Source organism: Cryptotermes secundus, unplaced genomic scaffold, assembly GCF_002891405.2.
Source record: "Cryptotermes secundus unplaced genomic scaffold, Csec_1.0 scaffold3415, whole genome shotgun sequence".
In the NCBI taxonomy this organism is placed as follows: domain Eukaryota; kingdom Metazoa; phylum Arthropoda; class Insecta; order Blattodea; family Kalotermitidae; genus Cryptotermes; species Cryptotermes secundus.
This window is the reverse complement of record NW_019744446.1, coordinates 3,970-31,484: the sequence shown is the minus strand read 5'-3', so window position 1 is coordinate 31,484 and position 27,515 is coordinate 3,970. Positions and strand designations below refer to the sequence as shown.

Here is a 27,515-nt window from a genome sequence, read left to right as displayed (position 1 = left end):
TCAAACTACATGGGTGGAACAAGCCTTTGCGACACGTCAGCTGTTACTTGTGCGGCAACTGCCTGAATGATTCACTTGTACCGTTCTTTAATTATATTAAGGTAAAAGAATGAAGTAAGTACATGTAGAATTAGAAGAAAAAGGAAATTTAATCCGTGATGTTGTGATACTGTTTACAGTTATAAAGAGTCTGGAATATTAAATTGCAACAGAGAGAGAGTTATGTGGTATGTGGATGTCAAAAGGGACGATAATAATTTTTCAAGGATTCAAATGATGTACTTATATAGTCAGAATGTGAGTGACTTTTATTTTTTAGGAAACTTTGGTCACTTTAAATGTGAAGTGGCCATGACATATGTAGAAGAAACGAAAAGTGTCAGCGATAAGTAACTGATTAATGACTTAAGGAACTGCTGTATCATTCGAAAGAGATTTAAAAATATTTAAGTACTACTACACGAAGGAGCTGCATATCGTGTATTCATTCTCGTGAGTTACTGATTTATTGGTTCCTGTATGTGCTTATTTATTGGAAGAAATTATTTGTGTAATAATTAATTATGTATGTAACAGATAAGACAAATTAATTCTAGGCCATGCAACTGACTCAGCAGGAGATGTTGCTATATTATCTAAGGATCTGTTTGAATAGCACTATCTAGAGATGCTGAGTGTTACTGTAGGTGAGGTAGCCATCCAGAGGTATTACATGGAGGGCTATCCGACCTAAGGTGATGTGACAAATTTAAGTCAAGTTTATTAATTGAATGTTAACTATAGTTATGGTTCAATTTGTTTACAATTTAGCTCCTTGATTCTCTGTAAGATGTCTTCAGCGTACAGTGGTTGTGATCGGCTACGGTCACGATATGCAATATGGCCAATTCAGGCCAAATTATTCTTCGGAGAGTCTGACGCTGATCTTTCGTGCTATCTTAATATTAGATGGAAGTCATTAATTAATATTTGTTTGTTCCTTTTTATTTTTTTCCCCTTGGCTCTACAGCCCCAGTGGGCCTGGGCCTACCTCCGTGAACTTCTCCGTTCACCTTTTTATTTTTACTTGCTCAAAATTTAAATCTATGTTACGTTTATCACGAATGAGGTGAGAAGTCATAATATCGTATTGCAGTGTTATACATTTGTAATACACTCATCTTCGGGAGTTAAGTGGTTACTGCGAAGTCGGCTGTTTGACAGCAATGGGGAACTATTAGTTTCCTGGAGACGTTTTCCGAGCTGACACCCTGAAACGTAATACGAACCACGTGTGATGGTTAGGAGAATTTCTTTTGTAACGTTGGAGTGACCAGGAAACGTTTCCGCTTCCCGCCCAACAGTAGCCTCTAACGCCTCTGATAGATGGGGGGAGCACTATAGATACCGCTAAGTCAGTAGAGGCCGAGCTCGCTGCCTCGGTCGGAACTGATGGTATGCACCAATATCGGTAGGGTATACAGACTGGTAGAATATCGTAAGAGGGAAGCACAATAGACCAATACTGGTCTAAATGCATGGGGAAACCCACCCTCTCCAATAACTAACTATATAATCATATAGTTTAACTTGATACCGTACATTTTGATAATTTCACAAGATATATATGGTGATGTTACAGACGGTTGTCCCCATCATGTTCTTAAAATACTGACATTCTCAGTGACATATACAAGAATATATGAGCAAATCAAAACGATGTTAAATACACTCATTCTACTCTGTTGATGAATTCCTACTGTCTAAAAATGACTCTTCCTTTTAAAAGGTTATGTACATAGCATAAATTGACAGTACTGACTTATATATATATATATATGTGTGTGTGTGTGTCTCGGACCTCCTCTGTGGTCTAGTGGTCAGAGTTCCTGGCTACAGATCTAGAGGTCTGTGTTCGATTCCTGGCGCTACCAGATTTTTTGGAGAAGTAGTGGGTCTGGAACGGGGTCCACTCAGCCTCATGACAATTGAGGAGCTATTTCAAGGAAATAGCGGCTCCGGTCTATAAAACCGAAATTCATGGCCGCGGGGATTCGTTGCTCTCCCCATGCGACATCCCTTGTCCGCAAAAGTTGGCACTAAACTTCGCCCACAAGTGGCGGTCTCTTGGTCGGTATAGTTCACTTGCGGACTAAAATCACAGTGCGTGCGCGTCTCTTAGTTGTACTGTATTTATGGCTTTTGCATTTGTATGACTTGTTCCACATCCTACAGTCATTCTGACTTACTTTGGATCTACGGAATGGAATGGAATGGAATGTAATGTAATGTATGTATGAATGAATAAATTACAAGGGTTGGCCCTCTGGGCCCTTGCACCAAGACCTACTGTAATATATTGTGCTTCCCCTTTTGATTACCCCTCAGCAATTCCGCGCTTCAAATAGAGCACAGGATTTTGTACATGGGGATGTCAAAATAGTCACTTGGTTCCATAAAGTATTGACCCAAGTGACAATCTTAATTAAGCTAAGACCTCACATTCACACAGGATATGTGTGGCTGTTTCATTTTCTTCTTGACACCTCTCACAAGTCTGACTATAACTTAGTCCCTATTTGAAGAGGCGTCCTTTGAGGTGACAGTGCCCTTAAGTAGTCTTACCACCCATCATAGCTGGTTCCTGTTTAACTTCAACTGTTCCTTCACACGTTTAATAAGTCCCTTTGCTTGCCTGAGTCCAGTTAAGGATCCCCAGTATTTCTTGTGATTCATATATGTCGAGGCCCTGAGTACCTTTCTGGCAACTCCTATAGAGATGCCACAGGCTGGTTCAGGTCCTGTGAATGGATGTTCAGCTCCAATCTTAGCTAATTGGTCTGCTATTTCGTTTCCAGCAATACCCTCATGCCCCGGCACCCATATCAGTTGTACCCTGTTATGTTTGGGCAGTTCCATGAGAGTTTGGTGGCAATCCCAGACCAATTTTGAGTTGATCTGGTGTTTGTCAAGCGCTTTAAGTGCAGCCTGGCTGTCAGACAGAATGTAGATGTTCCTATTTCTGTAGTTCCTGTCTAGATTCTCCACAATACATGCCTTAATGGCATATACTTCTGCCTGGAATACTGTCGTGTACTGCCCAAGGCTGAAACTGAGTTTCTGCCTCATGCCATAGCAGTACACACCAGCTCCAGTGCCCTTATTTATCTTGGAACCATCTGTATACCAGATCAGTCCCCTTTATCTGTCAGGCTGAAACCCGTTTTCCCATTCACTCCTGTCAGGAAACCTGACTGTGAAAGGTTTTTTCACATACATGACTCAATATCATTTTGTCAGACCCCATTTGTAATATGGGTTCTTTTTTGATGTCCTGAGTCTTGTCTGCATGGCCAAAACCATCGGATCTAGGTTTCCATCGTCCACTGAACTGCAGACGATAAATTTCTGCCCTGGCCTCTGCCTCCAACTGTAGATGCAGTGGGGGGAGTCCAAGGAGTGTCTCCAGTGCAGCTGTTGGAGATGTTCGAATTGCTCCTGTGATACCCAAGGAAGCCAACCTCTGCAATTTGCTGAGTTCTGCCTTTCTTGTCTTGAGTTTAACTCTGGGCCACCATACTCTGGTGCCGTATGTAATTATGGGTCTTACAGCCGCAGCGTATATCCAATGCAAAACATGTGGCTGCAGTCCCCAAGCTTTACCAAACATGCTTCTGCATAGAGAGGTACTGGGTTTTCGGTCTTTGTCCATCATCCAGATTCTAAATAACTAAGTAAAAAACACAACATTTCGGAAACTGGATCCGTTTCCGTCCTTAGGTGAGGGAAGACACCTGCTCTATTGGGTCCCTTAGAAAGAGCTAACCTCAAACATTGGACAACCGATGTCACAAAACACTAAGGCTATAAACACCTGAGACATGTTTCTGAATGTCTGAAGAGCCTTATAGGCTTTATTAATGACCTTGTCCAGCTGCTTTTTCCATGTCAGTCCCTTGTCTAATACTAGACCAAGGTACTTGACATCGCTGGAGAGCTGGATCGTTTTACTGAAGATTTGGGACACCGCATTCAGCTTCAGAATACCTTCATCCTCGTCACAAGACTCATTATATGGATCGCATCATTAGGGAGGCCATTGAGATTGAACTCCATCCTGACAGTATGAACAGAGAGGTGGGGTTTTGTCTCAGCAAGTCATGGAAGCCTCTCATCTGTTCCCTCAAGTAACCTAAGAAATACGGCAGATCCAATAGGCCACTCAGGTCCATCACAGCCCCTGAGCTACAGGGTTAATGCCCTACTTTTAACCTTCCCTTCTCTCCCCCTAATACGTATTCTATACCAGCTCTGGCCCCCTACTTGCTGGCTATTCCACCAGACCCTTTCCCTCCTCCTCTCTACTATTTCCCAATGTAGCCATAATCCTTCTCTCTTATACAGCTGTGTTTACTCGACTGGACTCAGTCTGTTGCACTACTCTGCTGGTTTGCTTGCGGTTTTCTTCTTGTCTTCCACCCTGAAGATGGACGCGATACGTTCCTCCGAAACGTTGGTTAACACAATTTCTACACAGCACCACATCCCAGATGATGGCTTTCTTCATAGTCACCACCGTGAAAACCTCAAATCTTACATAATTTCTGGTACTTCCCAGGATCTCCTTGGAAGACCGTGAAGGAACATGAAAGCTCTCAAGCAAGATAATTGGTCTCCCAACTGAAATCTGAACCAGGAACCGCCTGAATATGAAGCAGTCTTGACAGTAATATTTCATACCAGCCCATAAAAAAATATGCACCTTTGTTTTTGCTGTGGTCCCCTGTAAACTTTTCATAGATTCTGCTTCATGGAATGAATCCTATGAAAACTGAGTGATACTTTTGGTTTTGCTAAGGTCTCATAAACTGAAATTTAAGCATAGCTCTTAACACTCTTCTAATTTTGTCGTTTACTCCATGTCATTCCAACTTCAGATATTAGCTTGCAATGGACTTAGCGTGTCTACATTTTGAAATGGCAACAATAATAGAGCAATTTCACTAGGTGTCCAATCTGTGTCACAACTTTCAGCAAGCATTAAGTATGTCACATTTCATCAGAGTTGAATAAATTACTGTGGTTTTGTCAAGGGATGTTTTGCTTACATCAGTTATATTTTTGTTGCAGCCACCAAATGTAATCACAATCTTGTCAGAGGCAAATTATTTCATATGAACAGGCAGAAATGATACATATTATATATGCCATATGCAGTGCTGGGGGCGGTTAGAGCTTAGTAGAGCAATATTTTGAAACAAGTAATTTATCTATACATCCAACCAAAACACACTACATTCTCTTCCAGACGAAACAATGCACGCAGGAAAGTGAATTGAAGATCCTAATAAAGAATAGAGAAAAAGGTAACATGGACAGTACTAAATTCCTTTGGGATAATTGACAGTAACCTTGGCTGGGAAGTACATATTGAAAGAATCTGTAGTATAACTAGCCATAGACTGTCTAAAATGTGAGTACGTAACATGAATGTAAGAAGAATAGTGTATTATTGTTTGATTTACCTCTTCTGGCATATGGAATCAATGCATGGGGACCAAATGCGAAGGCACCAGCTAGACGAATATTTACCCCCAAAAAAAGGGGCTGTAAGGTATCCAGCAGCGTTAAAATAACTGGAATCATGTAGATTTAGCTTTAGACAACTGAACATATTAACAGTATACTCACCATACATTCAAGAAAGAACCTTATATGCAAAAGAAAAGTGTAACTGTGCTGTAAATAAACAAGCACATACATATAACACAAGAAATAATGACTGTCATACATAGTAAATGATGTAGAACTTTATAGAAGTAAACCATCAGTAGCTACAACAAAATGCCTAACAACAGCAAAAAACAAATAGGTAACAAGAACCAGTTTAAAAAGGAATTGAATGATTTACTTATTAAGAGATGCTATTATTCAATGGAAGATTATCTGAATGAAGAATTCTATAATATTGGCTACTGACGAGCAGATGTGTAGAATAAGCTATGTTTCTAATAAGTTTATACCATAATCATTAATGTATTTCGATAATAATATACATGGACATATCCTATATTAATGTATATTGATCTGCGGGATAAAATAAAAATGAATGAATGAGTAATGAAAGTATTCAACAAAAAATACAATAGCTTTACAATAACATCAACAAGACACAAAAATGCCTGAATGTTCATTTTCACTGTCACATTACACCAGCAGTTTCTAGACTGAGCACAGTTGCAGTCCCCACATTTCAGTATAGACCATCAAAATTAAATGTAACTGAAATCTTTTCTGTAATTGTGGAAATGAAATATGGCACATGTAGATATGGTATCATCAATTTGTAACCTTATTTTTTGTACCAGACACAACAAAGTGTACAGGAATCTGTCAGGCTTGTAGAACATTTGGCTTGTGTGTTACAGTTATGTTTTGACCATGCAGCATATTTGGCTTGTGTCTTTTAAGTGATCTGTTAAACATGTTATACATATGATGTGTCAAGCACGCAGTGTATTTGGTTCGTTGCTACAACAGAATCGCTTCTTTGGTACAGTAGTATGTCAGATATGTAATATACTTAGTTCCTGTGTACCCTGATCCATCAGACATATAACAAATTTTATTCTTTTTTACATTTATCTGCCCGACAGGTAGCACATTTTTCCTTGTGTGCTACTGTCATCGGACAGACATGTAGCATATTTGCATTCTGTACTACAGTGACTTGTCATGCAGCATATTTGCCTTATGTGCATTTTGTCGGCGTAAATCTGAAGGGTTCATGGCAGTCAATCCAGTTCCGATAAGAAGTGTGATGGTCAGGACAGTGTTAGCCCAGAAGTCACCAGTCACATGAACCATCCAGCTGTAGGCCATGGCATGGAACACACTCAGAATCTGTGTCCCAAGAATCACTATTCCTGCAGTAGTGCCCTCTGGTTCAGGATATGTAATTTCAGACCCCAGCTTGAATCAAACAGGCATATATCCACCCAAAAAACATCTAAGTGAAAACATTAAACCATTATCATATATTTTCCAGTGGAAGTCCAAAAGTGATTAGTCTTATCAACAAGCAGTAAAAAAATGAGCCATCCAAATGTAAAATGAAAAAGATGACCTATTTTTGGCAGTCGCCATTAAGAATCAGTAGTTGCAATGCATATGAATTCAGTGTTGCTTTCATACTTTTAAGATGATTTGATATTAACCTGCATCCTAACTTGAGTTTCAGTTAAGTATTCAAGCTGATCATCTTAGCCAACAAAAGATGATGTTATGTAAACAAGAATTTTAGATCCAAGTCCTAAAGTGAAGGTAAAAGCCAACATGCCCAATGCTGAAAATCCATATACAGCAACTGTAGTTTCCCTGTGGGAGAAATTAATTTAGCATAGGTCACAAATATGTTTTATTCCTTGGACCATAAAAGTTTTAATTAAAGAAATTCATCAGTACTGATATGAGGAGCTTACAGACACATAAATGCTGTTTCATCTTTGTCACAGCAGTTTGTTATTTCAGTAAATAAACTCTTGAATGTGAAAACAAAAGATACATGAGGGACAGACCATAGACCCAGTTACATGAAATCAGTACATAATTCAGTGAACTGTAAATCAACATAATTGGAATATTGTTATTTAGAAATGACTGCATGGTAATGTTCTTGTATTCTGTAATGAGTCTGGAAGCATGTTTATGAATAAAACATTCTGTACCACAGTGTCTACCGTTTTTACTAACCCTAGGATGTGAACTGTTTACAATACAAGCTAACATTATCAAACATTATAAGAATTGCCACTCTGTTAGAAGTTGTGTTTAATAATGATAATGCTGGAATTTTTGCACATAGTTAAAACATTACAAAATTAAAGATTCAGTAACAAAATTTTAAAAACATTAATTTTCTGCCACCATATATGGGATATGTCTGATTTCCATCACTCTCTTACGGGATTACAGCATTATTTCATGTTATGTTAACTTTATTTATAATATACCAGACTGGCTATTTGAAATCAGAGAAAGTGACAAAATTCTTCCCACAGCAGTTAGTGTTTATCAACTAAGACTGACTTACTTGAACTTGTGTGTCTTGTCTAGTATTATTCCAAAGATAACAGAGCCCACCATTCCTCCAATCACAAACACTAAGCCAACTTGTCCTGCAAACTCCTCTCCACCCTGAAATAATTACAAATATGACTGAGTGGAAAAGAAAAATCCTGCTTCATCCCCAAATGCATAGTGCTTTGGATATTTTCAACTGGCAGTCTGATTATTTTATTTTATTTCTTTAACTGGCTTTAGAGCAAATCAAATGCTCAGCTTATCAAGCCTCCCCAAATCAGTTATATTTCTTATTCCACCATCTCTCATTAGACCCCCTGGCCTGTTCTGATTCATAATTTATTCTAAGATAACTGATCCTATGAAATTGATGTGTGGACTATGTTGAACTGGCTCAGGACCAGTTGGCTGACTCTTTTGATACATCGTAATAAGTAAAGCATATGTTCTTGTAGGTTTTAAAGCTGTATAGTTTTGAAAGAGCCTGACATTTCAGAGGAACATGTCACCTCCTTCTTCAGAGTTCAAAGATTAAGCCAAACAAGAATCATCACAAAGAAGGCAGCAAGCAGAACTGCCTACTGCTTGTGGTTTTCTTGCTCTTAAGCTGCAGAAATGGTGGTGTGTTCCTCTGAAGCGTCAGCTTTTTCCAAATCACACAGTGTTACTCCTTATAAAACGGTGTTATTCGTATGAGTAGTCACTGCTGTCAGAACCTCACATTCAGTGGTAACAGATCTTCATTTTCCACAAATGTCAGAGAATTTCTTCAGCTGCCTACAATTGACTGCACTCATCTAAACAGGCAGTGAAATAACTCTGTGAGTTTTACGGGGTTGCCATGCTGTGAAATTACCTGGGCTTGCCCTGCTCTTTTAAAGAGAATAAATTGGCATTACTGTAACAAGAGAGATATTTGGAGTGTAAATGTGCATATGTGTAGCGTTCTCATGTCGTTTTATTTATTATTTTTCAGGTTTGATAATACGGGATTTCATATTTGTGAATGGAGAATTAAAGGTAGGTTTCAGAAAAGCAATAATTTATGCATAATCTCTAGCTAGTCTCTAAGTAGCTCACTACAAAGCCATAACAATTTTGGCTAAATGATGTATTGAAATGTTTCTGAGAGAGAGATTCATTCAAATTTCCTCGAAGGGATTTGGAAAATAATAAATTTCCATATATTTGGAAAGGTATCTTTCAGAAACTTAGTCACTTGATCAGTAGATGAGTTCCCGCTAGATTTAATTCTTATATATCTTTCGTACTGGTTTGTGTTCCAGCTGGACCGAGTATTTTTCCTGGCAACGGGAATAATTACAGCTTTCTTTTTCTTTGCGTCATGGTAAGTTCTTTGACAACTGATTCTTTACTTATTTAGCATCACTGTCTCTAGGCAATGGGCCAAATTATATACAGGTTTCCCATGAGGCACGTGCCAGACTTCGGAAGGTGTTCCTTATGTTAAAGTATGCCAATATAACCAAAAACACCTATGTCCAAAGTTGAACGGTTACGGAGATAACTGCCAGAGAATTGTGAAACTTTGATAGGTGTTGCACTCTTGTTGATACATCTTAATTCTGGAAGGAATGTGTGGTTTCTGTAATGTTAATAATGTGCGTAACAGACTAACTTGTTAGTGACATGAAGCCATTAAATTGAACTACAAAAGAACTCGAACACCATGTCATAGATATCATTAGGGTTCCAAGCACTATACATGACACATGAATGGCAAACACTAACGTAACGCGGCTGCCTGCGCATTCTGGTATGCGAGTGTATGCGGCTAGTGTGAGCCGTCATCACCACACTGTAGGACAAACATCGATAAAACATGTCAGCTGACAGGTACAGTGAGTGGACCCGCGAGAAAACCACACTTATCTCCGTAACCATTCAAGTTTGGACATAGGTGTTTTGGGTTATATCAGCATACTTTAACATAAGGAACATCCTCCCACAGTGTGGCATATTCCTCTTGGGACACCATATATATATATATATATGTGTGTGTGTGTGTGTGTGTGTGTGTGTGTGGCATATTGCGCAACGGAGAAGCCCCCCTCCAGCAGTGACGCGGAGGGTGAGTCAGCGCCTCCATCACCCCCCACTCCGCACGGTGAAATAACGCGCAACGCGCGGTGACGCAAGACTGCGTGAGGTAACAGCTTTGCTAGGCTATACGCAGACAATGTTACGTGGCACACAACGACGCTGTTGACGCGGGCAACAGGCAACAGCGAACGGAATAAAAGCCGACTGAGCAGTAAGCGTGAGTTAGTTGTAATGTGGCCGTCGGCGAGTTCAGTTGTAGTCGAGTTAACTTGTAGCCGTCCCCGGAGAGAGTAACAGTGTATCAGCGCCAAAGACAGTTCTTAAGTCAGCAGTGAATGAATCATGTTGTGTGATCAGGAGTGACACGGAGTATAGCAGTAGTCGCGGAAAAAAGAACCGGACATGTGTGTAATTGAGAGTGTGTGATACAGGGACACTTACATAGCTCCCGTACTGTGAATACATGTAGACTACTTAAGACAGAGTGAATTGATTTGCGAATAGGGTTATAAATCGTGAAACCCCGCAAACAGTGTAAACAGATTATTGCGATTAGGTTTATAAAGTGTGAAACCCCGCAACTGTGTGATAATTAATTGTAGCCGTTACTTGTAGGTTGTTGAATAAACCAAATAACAATCCGAACGGCGTCTTCAGTGACGAAACACGTTACACTGGTGTCAGAAGTGGGATACGGACTTACACACGTGACCGACAGGATTCGAACGTAAACACGTTACATTTGGTGTCAGAAGTGGGATCCGAACTTACACACGTGACCAACAAGATTCGAACTCAAAACACGCTACACTGGTGTCAGAATTGGCTTACGAGCTTAAACACGCCTCGAAGAATTAAACTTAGGACTGCTTCGACTATTTAACTGCTACAAAATGGAGATGCAGCAGATGTTGGAACTCCTGTGGAAGGAACTGAGGACCCAGAGGGAAGCTGCCAAGAAAAGGGCTGACGACAGGTTGGAAGCCTGGCGAGGAAAGATGGCCGCCATGCAAGAAGAGCTGGTCGCAGAAACGGAAGCCACCAGAGCAGAAAACAAGAGCTATCCAAGAAAGGACGAAAGCCACCCGAACAGAAACAAGAGCTATCCAGGAAAGGATGGAAGCCATGCGAGAAATAATGGGCACCAGCCACATGGAGATGGTGTACGCATTTAAACCCGAAAGAGACGTAAAGACGATAGCCTGCCAAGAGATGGGGGCACATCTAGAAGGAGAAAAGCCGGCCCCAGTGGATATGAAACCTGAGGCAGAACAAGAAGAAGAGGTCCCTGTAGACGACGTTGCAGTGATACCATTCAGTGAACCTGAAGATGAATTGATGCCGATTACCCAAAAGGAGACGGTGGCCTGCCAAGTTGACATGAAACCTACGGCGGCACAACAAGAAGAGGTCCCCATTGCAATACCGGTCGGAGTGAAGATGGCCTGCCGAGAAATGGAGGCATGTCCAGAAGAAGAAGAGCCGACCTCAGCGAACAGAAAACCTGAGGCGGCAGAACTACTAGAAGTACTCGTACAAGACGCTGAAGTAATGCCGGTCGGAGAACCGAAGAAGATAAGGCGCAGGGACCGACATCGACGAAATATAAAGAATTCGACACGGGAAAACTGTGGACCCCTGATGAAGCTGGCTGCCACCTGTAGGAAGATATCCCGTCGCGCGACAGGGGCTCGACATTGGAGAAATGACTTCAAGAAGGAAACTCCCCAGGGAACCTTCGGACGCCAGCGGAAAGGACCGCCAGCCGAGCAGGAACGGCAGAATTGGACCAGAAACCATCCTACGAGAGGAACCCAGAAAAAATGGAATCCCAGATGGAAACAACTGGTGCGCCCGGAAGACACCAAGGAAACAAAGAATCGAGACTTCGAGGACCAGCTACGGCTTGGAAGCAAGTGGGAATTTAACAAGACCCACAGGAGGACAAAGGGATTGGAAATCACAAAGCGAATTTTCACACCTGTCCCATTACAGAGAAGTAAAATCTGGACACTGTGGAGGGGTTGACCCCCTCCAAAACGAAAAGACGCAGGGCACAGAGGAGGAGCCGGTAAAATAGAAGAACAGGCCTCCCCAGAGAGAGTGAATGTGCCATAGAATGAAAGTGATGGATGAATGGGACACAACTGGATCTTCTGGCGAGCTGAAAGGAAACCGCTCGAGACGAGTTGGTCTTAAGAAGGGAGCGGTTATAACGGCCGGAGAACAGATGCTGCAAGAACAGCCTCCGAAGCAAAGGAACGGGAATGCACTGTTAGGCTATTCGGGACGAACAGCCTTAAGGAGGGAGCAGTGTGACATGTTGCACAACAGAGAAGCATCCTCCCCCCTTCCAGCAGTGACGCGGCGGGTGAGTCAGAGCTCCGTCAACCCCCCCCGCACGGTGAAGTAAGACGGCGTGAGGTAACAGCGTTGCTAGCCTATACGCAGACACTGTTACGTGGCACGCAACGACGCTGTTGACGCGGGCAACAGGCAACAGCGAACGGAATAAAAGCCGACTGAGCAGTAAGCGTGAGTTAGTTGTAATGTGGCCGTCGGCAGGTTCAGTTGTAGTCGAGTTAACTTGTAGCCGTCCCCAGAGAGAGTAAAAGGGTATCAGTGCCAAAGACATTTCTCAATCTAGCCAGTGGAGAGTAACGAGTTCTCCAGGCAGCAGCCTACAGTTGGAGTATAGCAGCGTTCGCGGAAAGAAGAACCGGACGTGTGTGTAGTTGTGTAATTGGGAGTGTGTGATACAGGTTGTTGAATAAACCAATTAACAATCTCTACGGCGTCTTCAGTAACGAAACACGTTACAATATATATATATATATAATTACAGTTATCTTGTAAATCTTGCAGTAACTGAAAAATATTAACAGACATTTATTTCTGTTCACTGGAAAAAATGGACATCTTCCTTAAACGAACTAACCATTCGGTATGCACGGTTCCAGAATCATCACATTGTATAATTTTATCAAAGTTGTCCAACTTAAATGCACTAAATCTATATACTATCCTCCTATAGTTGATGCAGTTATTATTAGCGTATTTCTATTGTTGTTCCTGTCATTATTATCGTCGTTATTTTCAATATAAGCTTACTTTAATGTAGGTGTGGGTTTCAGAATGGTTTAGAAATATTTATTTATGGCTAAGTACAGACCTAAACGTCTGTTCACATTAAAACCCGATTGACTTCACATTTCATGCGGCTGTGTTTAAAAGCTTAATCATGTTAGATATTGGCAGTTCTTTGTTTTGCACTAATTTATATCAAGTAAAGGAAAATTTAATGTGTAAATAGTTCATACGTGAACTCTCAAAGTCAGTGCAATTGAGAGAAACATGCACTTAGTGGGATTCTCACGCAAAAGACGCTGTATCAATTGCTATGGATGTGTGCCGGTGATCGAGATGAGAAGGCAATAACGGATTATGAGTAGATAATTAGTTTTAATGTTGCTGTCATGGCCTTGTTGAAAGACATCACATGATCGCTATCCAACCAGTCTACTGGCGCGTCAATCGAATCTACAGAAAACACGGCCTCCTCTATTGTTGCGTAACATTGCAATGAACTGTTTACCAAGAATCTTGCCTTCGCTGTAACTAGTTTAGCATCTCATTGCTAGCAATTGGTGGCCATGTAACATTGCTCCCAACTTAAGGTTATTCATCCCAAATAGCCTACAGGCCTGCTACCTGTTCTTTTCCAAATATTACTTCTGGCTTTCCCACCAATATCCTATAAGCATTCCTCTTCTCCCCCATTCGTGCTACATGCCCTTCCCATCTCATCCTCCTTGATTTGATCGTTCTAATTATACTTGGAGAAGATGACAAGTTATGAAGCTCCCCATTATGCAGTTCTCTCCAACCTCCTGTCACTTCATCTCTCTTTGGTCCAAATATTATCCTCAACACCCTCAGCCTCTGTTCCTCCCTTATGACAGAGACCAAGTTTCACACAGTCACATAAGCACAGGCAAAATTATATTTTTGTATATCCTAAATTTTATGCTTTTAGATGGCAGACGGGAAGACAAAAGGTTCTGAACTGAATGGTAGCAAGCATTACCCGAGTTCAATCTCCTCTTAACGTGCTCTTGAATCAGGTTATGATTTGTTACAATTCTTCCCAAATATGTGAACTGTGCCACATTTTCAAAACATGTTACCTAATTTTATGTCATGATTTTTCCCTGCATTTTGGTGACAACACAGCAACATATACTTAGTTTTCTCTGCCTTTACTTCTAAGCAATCTCCTTAGTAGATTCAGTTAAAGCTTCTTTGTTTCTCTGTGATATATCTATGTTATGACCCAGCATAATCACATAATCAGCATAGGCTAGAAGGTGATGTCCTGCCTGGTTTTCGTGGACCTTCCCAATTTAATACGGATATTTACCTAAGCTTCATAGATTTTAAACAAGCATATGATACCATAATAAGGAAGAAATTAAGGATGATTATGTCCACTTCTGGTATTTCAGCAAAACTAAGTAGAATTAATTTAACCATGACAGAAACAATCAATCAAGTTAAAATCCAGAACCAGTTAACAGAATGCTTTAAGACAAATCAAGGATTAAAACAGGGAGATAGTTTGGCACCATCACTATTTAACTTGGTATTGGAATATATAGTGAGGAAATGTAATGTAGACACAAGGAAGACAATAGCGTATAAACAAACGCAAATAATGGCGTATGCAGATGATATTATTATAGTATCGAGATCCCTAAGAGCAATGAAGGAGACATATAAAGAAATAAAAACCACAGCCAAAACAACTGGCTTAGAGGTGAATGTAAATAGAACTAAAATGCTGATACAATCTAGAAGGACTCCAAGGCAAACTGGAGAAATTAACACGGAAGGGGACGGGACAGAAATAGTTGAAGACTTCATATATTTAGGATCGAAATTCCAGGAAAGTGGAGAGGAAAATCATGAAATAACAAGAATAAAACTAGCGAACAATGCATATGTCTCGTTACTATCAGTTTTTAGATCAAAGGATATACACCGAGCGATTAAAACAAAAATATATAAAACAATGATAAGACCGGTGCTTTATTATGGATGTGAGGGTTGGACGCTAAACAAGAAAGAGGAATGAGTCATCAATTCTTTTGAGAGGAAAATCCTGAGACGGATTTATGGACCAATAAACGAGAATGGGATATGGAGAATAAGATATAACAAAGAATTATATAAATTATATAAGGAGCCATAGATCTCTGTGACAATATAGCTAAAAAGATTGCAATGGGCTGGGCATGTACAGAGAATGGAGAAGGAACGTATCCCAAAGAAAATATTATACAGTACAATAGGTGGTAGGAGACGTGCTGGAAAACCAAGAACTAGATGGATTGATGCGGTGGAAGAAGATGCAAAGAAGTTTGGGTGTAAGGAACTGGAAGAGAGCAGCACAGGATAGAGAGGAATGGAGGGGCTTGATAAGGGAGGCCAAGGCCTGACATCGGGCTGTTGCGCCATAGAAGAAAAAGAAGATATAGCAGCCCAGCCAGATACCAATATCCCACCGCTGCCTCATAGTCAAATGCCGATGAACTCTGCATTTTCACAACCAGTGCCTCTGCAAGCATACTCATAAAACTCGATAGTACTCAGCAGCCAGCCACACAATAATATGCAAGCTCCTGTAATAAATCCATTAACTCAACAAACCCCAACATACATACCAAACTCAAATCCAAACAATCAGTGGCAGCAAATTGCACACAGCAGAAAAAGGAGTAGGAACCCCGAAGAAGCTGATTCATCAAAGAAGCAAGAATATTGGTTAGGAGATACAGTAACAGTAAAGAACAGATTTAGTGCTCTCACAGACGAAGAAACTATGGAAGGAGAATCTTCAAATACCGAACCAAAGCCCCCACCCATATATCTATCAGCCCTTAAAAACATAAAACCACTGGCTGAGTTGCTAAATGCTATTGCCCAGCACAAGTATATACTGAAAACATTATACAACAGTCAAGTGAAAGTGCAACCCCTGGAAAGTTCCACATACACAACAATATTAAAAGCACTAACAGAAAAGCAAACAGAATTTCATACCTATAAGCCCAGAAATGAAAAGAGGATTCCAAGTAGTCCTTAAAAATATCCACCCTACAACTGACTTAAATGAAATAAAGCTAAGTCTCCAAGAAAATGGGCATGAAGTAACAAACATCTGGAACATCAAACAACGCGACACAAAAATACAATTACCGTTGTATTTCACAGACTTAAAACCAAACGAAAATAAAGAAATATAGAAATTAGATTTACTCTTAAACCCAAAAGTACAATTCAAAGCTCCCCCACGTCAAACGAGAAATTCGCCAGTGCAAACGTTGTCTAAGATTTGGGCACACGAGAAACTTTTGCCAACACAACCCCAGATGTGTCAAATGTGCAGCAGAACTTCTAACAGAAGAATGCCCAAGAAAACCAAAAGATTCCAATGTCAAATGCGTAAACCACAGTGATCACCACCCAGCCAACTACACAGGCTGCTTAGTACACAAACAATTGCAACAAAAAATCTACCCAACATTACAAGAACGAAAAATACAAATCAGACCACTTCAGACAGGAATAACATATTCCCAAGCAACACAGCGACTACCGAACACCACCCCAACTCAAGAAAGTCGAACCATCTCCATTGTCATGGTACAACCTTCTAATGACCTAGGTGAACTCCGTCAAATGATGAAGACGCTAATGGATCAGATGGGTACCCTCATAAATCTTATGTCGACGCTCATTAATAAAACAAAATAACGGCTCCTCTACTAAAAATCGTAGAATGGAATGCCAACGGTTTGTGCCAACGTGCTCAAGAAATACAGACATTCATACAAAACTTCGACTTAGACATGCTCCTAATCTCAGAAACTCACTTCACTGACAGAAGCTAAATAAAGATACCAAAATACAATGTATATAGCACAACTCACCCCGACAACACAGCTCACAGACGCACGGCAATAATTATAAAGCAAACAATCAAACATTGTGAACAAGCTAAATACAATCTCAACCATATACAAGCCACCAGTGTCACCTCAGAAGACAGCACAGGAGAATTGACAAGGGCAGCTATACATTGCCCGGCCAGAAATAACAAATGCGTTGACTGCGCCAAATTCTTGAAGAGATTAGGTCATCGATTCCTATTAGGCGGAGACTTTAATGCCAAGAATACAATTTCGGGTTCAAGAATTACAAGAACCAAAGTCAGGGAACTACAAAAATCTATTAGAAACAATAACTTCATTTGTATAACAACAAGGCAACCTACGTACTGGCCGTCTGATCCTAAGGAAATACCAGACCTAACTGACTTCTGCATCGGAAATGGAATAAACTGAAAAAATATCCTCGCTGAATCATGTCTGGAGCTTACCTTGGACCATACGCCAATACTAGTGACCATCCTAACCTCCGTAAGAGGAAAACCATAGAAACAATCGCTCACTAGCAGCAAGACGAACTGGAATACATTTAGAGAAAAACTAGATGAGCTCATCACTCTAGAAATGCCAGTAAAAACCAACCTAGATATAGAAGAAGCAATGGAAACTGTAACTAAAGCCATACAAGAAGCAGCGAGGCAAGCAACAGCAGATAGAGATAACACACACATCATAGAAAAATTCCCCATATAAGGAAGACGGAATCACAGAGGTCAAATGCTTATTGACTTTTGTGAACAAAATGGACTGATTGTTACCAACACTTGGTTCAAGAAGCCAAAGAGAAGAATTTAAACATGGAAGGCACCTGGGGATTGGAGGAGGCATCAGTTGGACTACATCCTTGCGAAACATCGATTCAGAAACAGTGTGAAGGATGTGAAGACACTTCCTGGGGCAGATATTGACTCTGACCACAACTTACTGGTTGCCAAGTTCCGAACCAGGTTGAAGAAAATTATAGGATTTCAAAAGCGCAGACCCAGATGGGATTTGGAGAAGTTATATGCTCAAAGACAAAGCGTGCAAGAGACCCTAGAAGAGAAACTTGATGCAATTGAAGGTGAAAGCGGAAATGCTGAAGCGCAGTGGAACAATATAAAAGAATGCATGTTAGATACTACCAGTGATTTGGTTGGTAAAGTTGAGAAGATAGCAAGAAACACATGGGTTACACAGGATGATGAGTAAAATGGAGGAGTGAAGGAAATGGAAGAATGTCAACAATGAAGAAGGCAGGAGGAATGAATTGAAAAGAGCCATGGACAGGGCCAAAGAGGAATATCTTGAGAAGATATGTAATGAGATTATGGAATTTCAAAGAACAGGACGTTATGATTTTATGTACAAGAAGACAAAATAACTAGGATGGAAAGAGAATCATGGGATTCAAAATGTTGGCATCGAAGATTCCCAGGGGAAAAGAATAGTAGATCAGAGGCAAGTGCTGAAAATTTGGGAAAATTATATTACAGAACTATATGATCAACCTAATCGGCCAGAAACCTTAGAAGTTGAACCGGAAGAACAAGTAGATACAGAAGAGAAAGGACCATATATTTTACAAAGTGAGGTGGAAAAAGCTATCAAGGAAATGAGGAAGGGAAAGGCTACAGGAGATGATGTACCTGGAGATGTGCTCAAGTTACTGGGAGAAGATGGTTTGAAAACACTGACAAAACTAATGAACACCATATGTGAAAGTGGAGAGTGGCCCAAGGACTTTACAGAAGTTACAATGATTACCTTAAAGAAAAAGACAAAAGCTACAAAATGCAGCGACCATCGCACAATAAGCCTTATTGCACATACAGCAAAGATAATAGCAAAGATACTTAAAAGAAGAATTGAAAGGAAAATAGAGGATGTACTTGGAGAAGATCAGTTTGGATTTAGAAGAGGAAAAGGAACCAGGGATGCAATTGGGATGATGAGAATTATAGCGGAACGAACTTTGGAGATAGATGAAGAACTGTGTGTTTGCTTCATAGACTGGCAGAAGGCATTTGACCGGGTAAACTGGACCAAATTAATGCAGATCCTGAAAGAAACAGGTATCGATTGGCATGAAAGAAGATTGATTAGCAAATTGTACATGGATCAGAAAGTTAGAGTACGACTGGACAGGGGGGAGACAGGAAGTGTGCAGATTGGAAGAGGAGTTCGACAAGGATGCTGTTTATCACCAATTCTGTTCAACTTGTACAGCGAATGCCTTACCAAGGAAGCTCTGGATGGGCTCGGTGACTTCAAAGTAGGAGGGCAAATTATTCAAACTGTGAAATATGCAGATGACCTTGTGTTAATGGCTAAGGAAGAAACTGTGCTACAGGGCATGATTGATAGACTAATTGAAATTGGAAGGTGCTATGGCATGGAAATGAATGTGGAGAAAACAAAAGTAATGAAAATTTCGAGACAACCAACCCCAGTCACAATAAAGATAGACCAAAAACAAGTGGAGAATGTGAAATGTTTTAAATATTTGGGTAGCTTGTTAACAGATGATGGAAGGTGTACTTGTGAAATTAAATCCAGGATTGCCATGGCAAAAGCTGCATTTAGCAAGAAGAAGAATCTTTTTACCAGCAAATTGGACTTAAATTTGAGGAAGAAACTAGTGAAATGCTACATTTGGAGCATAGCTCTGTATGGGGCTGAAACATGGACACTTAGGGCAGTAGATCAGAAACATCTGGAAAGTTTCGAAATGTGGTGTTGGAGAAGAATGGAGAAGATCAGTTGGACCGATTATGTGAGAAATGAAGAAGTGTTAATTAGAGTCAGTGAGCAGAGGAATATCCTACATGAAACAAGAAAACGGAAGGCTAATTGGATTGGTCATGTTTTACTAAGAAACTGCCTTCTAAAAGAAGCTATCGAAGGAAAGATAGATGGGCGGATAGAAGTGACAAGAAGACGAGGAAGAAGACGTAAGAAGATGCTGGATGACCTTGGGGACAGAAGAGGATACTGTCATTTGAAGGAGAAAGCTCTAGATCGCATCAGGTGGAGGAATTGTTTTGGAAGAGACTGTGGACCTGTCGTCTTGACAGATTACTGATGATGATGATGAATTGAAAGAAAAACTCCACGAAAAAAGGAAAGCTAGAAAAAGATGGCAACTAACAAGGAGTCCAGCTGATAAGACACAACAGACTTGCAAAAGAACTTAAAAAGTTAAAAATTAAAAAAATGACTCAATACAAGAATACCTCAGAGGACTAACACCAACCAAAGCCACGAATTACTCTTTGTGGAAGGACACCCGTAAAATAAAACAACCTAAACTACATATATCACCAATAAGGAAACGAGACAACACCTGGGCTAGAACTGACCTGCAAAAGGCTACGACTTTTGCCAAACAACTACGCACAGTTTTCCAACCTAATCCATCCCAACTACCAGCAGCTGAAGAGGAAATTAACAAACAGCCTGAGACTCTGCTTCAGATGGCCTTCCCAATAAATAAAACCACTCAAAGAGAGGCAAAAACTATAATACTCCATGGCATTAGTTCAAAAAAGGCACGGGCATATGACCTCATCACCGGCATAATACTAAAAGAATTGTCCCACAAAGGATTCAGAGTACTAACATACATCTTCAATGCAACTTTACAACTCGAATACTTCCCCTGTCAATGGAAAGTCACGCAAATAATCTTGATTTTGAAAGCAGGAAAAAATCCAAACGATATTGCATCATATAGACCCATCAGTCTCGTACCGATTCTCTCCAAAGTTGTAGAAAAAATACTGCTCAAACGATTACTACCTGAAACCGACGATCATCAGCTCATACCTACACATCAATTTGGCTTGAGAAAAGGTCATGGAACGATCGAAAAAATACATCGATTAGTAAACCAAATTCATAGTGATTTTGAAAACAGGCACTACTGGTCAGCTCTATGTGTTGATATAAGCCAAGCCTTCGATAAAGTCTGGCACATAGGTTTATTACACAAACTTAGGTGCACTCTTCCACATCCAATGTATTCTCTATTAAAGTCTTAGCTTACCGACAGCACTTTTATAGTTAAATACGACAAAGTTTATACCGAATTATACCCTGTCTTATCTGGAGTTCCACAGGGAAGTATCCTTGGGCCTATGCTATACTCCATATATACGGCTGACTTGGCAGAATCCGGACAAACAATGCTTGCCACCTATGCCGACGACAAAACAATACTAGCGTCTCATGAAAATCCTACTGAAGCATCCCGCATACTGCAAACACACCTAGACCAATTCGAAGAATGTACAACAATGGAGAATTAAGACCAACGAAACTAAATCCGCGTAAATTACCCTCACTTTGAGGCACAGAACCTGCCCTCCGCTACTGTTTCCCCAACATGTCCTGTCTTAGTATTTAAGCCTTAGATTAAGTATTTCATAAGATGTACTTAAAGTGTCCTTAATGGACTGATTGTACAAATGGAGATATACAAAAAAATTGCTTCTTTGCGTTTTCTTATCGCATCTGTAAGCAACTCAAAGACTATATAGAGCCACATTGTACCACGATTGGTGAATCGTGAATTTGTCAACAAGGGAAAGGACGCTGCTGTTGACTATTTTGTCCGTTCCGTCATTTGTTGGACAGTTGGAGGAAAGCTACGAATTCCTTGGTCAGGATAGTCAGTGCCCTGGCCAAGATTCGAACCGGGCATGTTCCAGTACAAGTTGGAAGCACTATATCTTCGTAACCGAAGAGACTTGAGTTCGAAACTCATATTCTCGGAAGTTATGGGTTCAAGTCCCAGTTGTGACGCCATCACTTCAACTCATATTCTTCGGACCCTCAATGTATATGCCGGAATATTACCTCAGATACTGCCGTCTCCTTCCGAATCCTCTCCAATTCATCATTCACCTCTTACCCTAACTTTGGACAGTATGTAGTTTGCGATAATGCAAGTGTTGTGGAGTCGCCTACGAACGCCACGGCTGACAACACGACGTATGCAAAGCTCTCGGGCAGATACCCATACAAGGGGAGGTAGTGGACATCTGGAAAATTGAGTGCACACATCGTACAAGTCAACTGTGCACACATGATGTGAATTTAAGTTATTAAGTTAAGGAGCAAAAGGGAGGAAATGTATACTAAGAACAAATTCTGGGAAGAACTGATCCCCTAATTTCTTTTGATAGAAAACAATGCGTCCATAAACTCTTGCATTGTTAGGTGTGTATTCATAGTCGCGGAAACGTGTTTATCAATCCGTTGCATAGCAACGATGAGGATAGTTCATATAAACACATACTGAAAGCAGGCTCACAACACAGGAGCTTGGATACGGTGCTTTCGGACCACAAGTTACTTAGAGAGAACAACAACTGACGACCATGCACTGCAATATTCCAGCGTTCAGGCGAAGTGTCACATGCCTGTATATGTTTATGTTATTGTTGGATATACTGGTATAGAAACTTCTCTCATAGGCATCCTTTTACTTTATGAAAAGATACAGAGAAATAGGCTACAAAAACTTCACGACTATTGAGCTGAGCTTGCACATCTGTACATGAGACTATTTCGTTTTCAGTGATAGCTCCTGTCCCACAGTCACTAATGTCCGAACTGTTTCCTAAGTCTATTTGTGCTCTTTCCAAAACGATGACTTAGACCCCTGAATCTGTGTGCTGCGTCGGTTAACTAAGTACCTTTTTTAGAGCAGAGAATTACTGTCCAAGAGAGACGCACCGGTTCAGGAAAGGTGAAAAACAAGTACAGTAACTTTGTGACTTCTGGTAAGTGTACTCAGCTTTGAAAGGGGTGAAGTATCTGAGCAGACCCCAAACCACGACGACCCATCCACCCTACCTGAATACCTATTTATGCCTCTGCAGTTCTTTTTTAGGTCTTCGCCGCTTTTCAGTTTCTTGACCTTTTTACACAGTCAGTAGGAACCCTTGCACGGAAATCAGTCCGTCGCAAGTCCTGTACCTATATAAAGAATACAAACATCCATGCCTTGAGTTCGATTCGAACCCACGATCCCAGAGTTCGAGCGAGCTAAGACAGTTCATGCCTTAGACCGTGCGGCCACTGTGATCCGCGACCCCAATCACCATGACATAAAAATTCTTCCGACCAATAAATAACGGAGAATTCGAGTTTTCAGAAGAATAAAATTAAAACACCGACCCTATAATTTCAACGACTAGTGAGGGAAAGCCAGAAACGTTTCATAATGGTGTTTCAAATTTCAGGATATTAGAACTGAAGTGAACTTTAGTTAGAGAGTTTTGGAGAACCACCTGGTCAACTGTCCCTTCATAGAGTGGCCTAATTCACGTCAGAGTCGGCGATAATATGTTTTTCGATTGTTATTTATCTGTCATTTCCTGCCTCTTAGCCGAAAATTATGAGTGAAAGCATCTCCTTGTTTTAGACCATTTTGGATAAGAAAATGTATGAGACAAATGTTTACCTACACGGACTTTACTATGTTTCACTTAAATACTTCTCTACTCAGACACTCGAAATGCTGAGTAGCGATACGATAAGCTCGCTTGCACACAGGAGGCAATATTTGGCAATTTTGACTTTACAGAATTCACTGTTGTTTAATCACGAATTCGACAGAATGCCAGAGGGACGGACAGAAACCGCAAATACTTTATTCAGTAAGTTGTTTTCCCCAGGCAAATACCGGGATATTCCCTCAATAAGGAAGAGATTACTTCATCTGATGTATATTCGAACTATACGAATTCTTTATATTGACGAACAGATTATATATATAATTAGTTATCTTGTAAATCTCTCAGTAACTCAAGAATATTAAGACATTTATTTCTGTTCACAGGAACATCTCCCAATAAGAAAGTCACCATTCGGTATGTACAAATCCAGAATCATCACATTGTATACTTTTACTCGTATCAAAGTTGTCCAACTTAAATGCACTAAATCTATATACTATCCTCCTATAGTTCACACAGTTATTATTAGCCTATTTCTATTGTTGTTCCTGCCATCATTATCGTTGTTATTTTCAATGTAAGCTTACTTTAATATAGCTGTGGGTTTCATAATGGTTTAGAAATATTTATTTCTGGCTTTTTTTTATTGCTAGTGGGGTGGGACTTGTACTGCAGCCACTTCTGGCCTACTGTGCCATCCCCAGGAGATAAGTGAGGGTGATTGTGAAGCAATTGCTGGAATGAAGATTGGCAGAGGAAACCGAAGTACTCAGAGAAAACCTGCCCCGGTGCCACTTTGTCCACCACAAATCCCACTTGACCAGACACGGGATCTCGAACGCGGACCGCCACGGTGGGAAGCCAGCGACTAACCGCTTGAGCTATGCCCCCCCCACAGGGTTGGATATGAGACCCGAAAGGGTTCAGACCCGCCTGGCGACACAGGAAACTTATTGCCTAGCATGATGCAGACCATGCATGGCAGGCACGCAAAGCGGCACAAAAACACAACGGGCTGGTGATCCAGTTGGTCATCAAAATCAATGACCAGTAATGAAGGTCTCCACTTCAGACTCTAAATGCTTCACAGTTCCTAGCTACTAAGTTCGAAGGAAACCAAGTGATAACACCCAACGCCCACACATGGGTATGCACAGCCCCATTGGTCATCAAAATCAATGACCAGGAATGAAGGTCTCCACTTCAGACTCTAAATGCTTCACAGTTCCTAGCTACTAAGTTGGAAGGAAACCGAGTGATAACACCCAACACCCACACATGGGTATGCACAGCCCCATGGTCTGGGTCTTGTGAAACTCTTAGTACGTGCCGACCTGTTCAACGACAGGAGTCTAGGCTATGCACAGCCCCATTGGTCATCAAAATCAATGACCAGTAATGAAGGTCTCCACTTCAGACTCTAAATGCTTCACAGTTCCTAGCTACTAAGTTGGAAGGAAACCGAGTGATAACACCCAACACCCACACATGGGTATGCACAGCCCCATGGTCTGGGTCTTGTGAAACTCTTAGTACGTGCCGACCTGTTCAACGACAGGAGTCTAGGCTATGCACAGCCCCATTGGTCATCAAAATCAATGACCAGTAATGAAGGTCTCCACTTCAGACTCTAAATCCTTCACAGTTCCTAGCTACTAAGTTGGAAGGAAACCGAGTGATAACACCCAACACCCACACATGGGTATGCACAGCCCCATGGTCTGGGTCTTGTGAAACTCTTAGTACGTGCCGACCTGTTCAACGACAGGAGTCTAGGCTGTCTTGGTATAGGGGTTGCAGTGATTCTGGCCCGTACCCTTTGTAGATGTAAATTCCTACATTAAGGGAGGAATATGTATATTATGGGCAGGTATGCATATGAGGATAATGGCCCTTCCCAGGTGAGCAACCCCCTTTCAGAAAGGATGCCACAAATTCGGTGACTAAATAGCACATGGACACTGAAAAACAAAACAAAGCCCCAATGGCCTCTACCTCCTTAGGCCTAATACAAGAAGGTACCACTAGTGCGACCCTGCCGGAAAACTGGGAAGTGAAGGGGCTGGCATTGCCCACTCATACCCAACAAATACCCCCACTCCAGCTTCCTCAACAACTAAATCCCCCAATTATTCCAGCAATAGACCCCCCCAAAGCCGAAGGGCACAGTTCCCTCGGAGTGCATTCCCAAGGGAAAGACCGTACATTCCCTGAGAAGTCCAACAATTTCCCCAACCCGAGAGAACCAGCGCAAACTTCCCCCCAGAAAGATGTGGAGTTGATAATCAATCCCTCCAACCCGTCACCTGCCGTGGCACATGCCACTGGAGAGGGCCTAGGTGGCCCAGCTGCGGCTGCCCCAAAACATGCCACATCTGTGTTAAAAGAAGGTAAGGCAACCATCAACCTTGGATTACACTCCGTAAGCCTTAACTGAGTAACAGACAAACTCCTGTTAGATATGGACGATACACAAAGACTTAACTCAGGTTAGTCTTCGTCTCTTAACAAATGCCGGGATATTCCCTCAATTAGAAAATTATTACATTCTCACATGTACATTCCGATCAACATGCCAATTCTTCATGGTAATAGGGAGATGTTATGATAATTACAATTGTCTTGTAAATCTTAAAAATAACTCGAAAATATTAACAGGTATTTGTTTCTGTTCACAGGTGAAGACGGGAGCCGTAAGAAAGAAAAGAATTAAATAAATTTATATAAATTATTTATTTCCATTATATATTATTATTATCTCAATTTATTATTATTATATCAATTCATTTTAGTTTTTTCTGCATTAGCCTACTGCATAGTAGGATGGTAAATGTATTACATGCCTTCAGACTCACTGTAATTGACTAGGGGTTGGTTGAACCATTTGTAGAATATTTAAGTACTATAATGTAGTACGTATAGTACATTCTCATCTTAAGATGTACATTACTTGTAGATTCGAGTGATTTGTATAAATGTTCAACAGATCCACCATTCAGTCCAAACCCCATCTATCGTCACACATAAAAAGCACATGCACTAAAAAGAATCCGAACAGGACCTACTGTACATAAAGCTGTTTGGCACAGTTAACATGCGTACTGTCCATTTCTGTAAGATAAAGTTTTCTTGTGCTTATTTGATTAAGCACTAAGTCATGATGATATATGATGGAGAGGAGCTATAGCTTTTCTTGAATACGGCATTAGACAGAGGTGAGTGGTCAGCATCACCACCTGGACACTGAGAAGAAAATTAAAATGTTGCCATGCCAGGAATCGAACCCATATCCAGTACCTCTCTGTAAGTGTTGTTTATATTTCTTGTGACTACACTGCTCTTTCTGTGTATAGATATAAAATCAAAATAATAAATTGCTGTTATTGATAATACCTGTCGCAAATCTGAGTGAATTAATTTCTGGCCCTCATCCAGCCCACGGACAGTGGTTTGCATATCCCTGATATCTGCAATCACATTCGACTGGAATTTTCAACCTTGTTCGTCGAAACAGGAAGGACATACTATTTTATGGGAGTTTTACTGAAGATGCGGCCATTTTTAGAAACCTGACGTAGTAGTAGTGTTATGTTACAATTTTTCTAAAGGAAAACTATTTTGTTCTTGTTGTTGTATGTGACATCATCATCATCTTCTTATTCTCCTCCTCCTCGAGCTACGGTCCATGATGAACCTTGGCCTTTTTACGATTACTCGCCACTGGTACCAGACTTGTGATTTTGTCTCTGATTTCTAACGCCCGTCGAATTTAAATCTTCTTCTACTGAATCCAAAGAACTTTAAGGTAGAGAAAGGAGATATTTTTGCCTAAGACATAATGTAACGCGTCTGGAATCCCGAAGAGTCACTTCCATGGAAACGCTAGAATAGACCGTTGCATAGGAAACAACAATCACTCTGTTGTAGTTCTAAC

General features: G+C 40.8%; 1 protein-coding gene and 1 long non-coding RNA gene across 2 annotated transcripts; one reads left to right on the top strand and one right to left on the bottom strand.

Moving 5' to 3' along the window:
• LOC111874800 lies at positions 1-26,971 on the top strand. Its single transcript, XR_002844613.2, has 5 exons — positions 1-114; positions 9,038-9,081; positions 9,348-9,409; positions 23,965-23,995; positions 26,260-26,971. It is a non-coding gene; the product is annotated as an uncharacterized LOC111874800 (long non-coding RNA).
• LOC111874801 (uncharacterized MFS-type transporter C09D4.1-like) lies at positions 5,647-27,515 on the bottom strand. Its single transcript, XM_033755601.1, has 3 exons — positions 26,975-27,515; positions 8,072-8,175; positions 5,647-7,356 (listed from the first exon to the last, which is right to left on the bottom strand). Exons 1-3 carry the CDS (start codon positions 27,035-27,037, stop codon positions 7,242-7,244), a joined length of 282 nt encoding a protein of 93 aa, XP_033611492.1. The 5' UTR covers positions 27,038-27,515; the 3' UTR covers positions 5,647-7,241.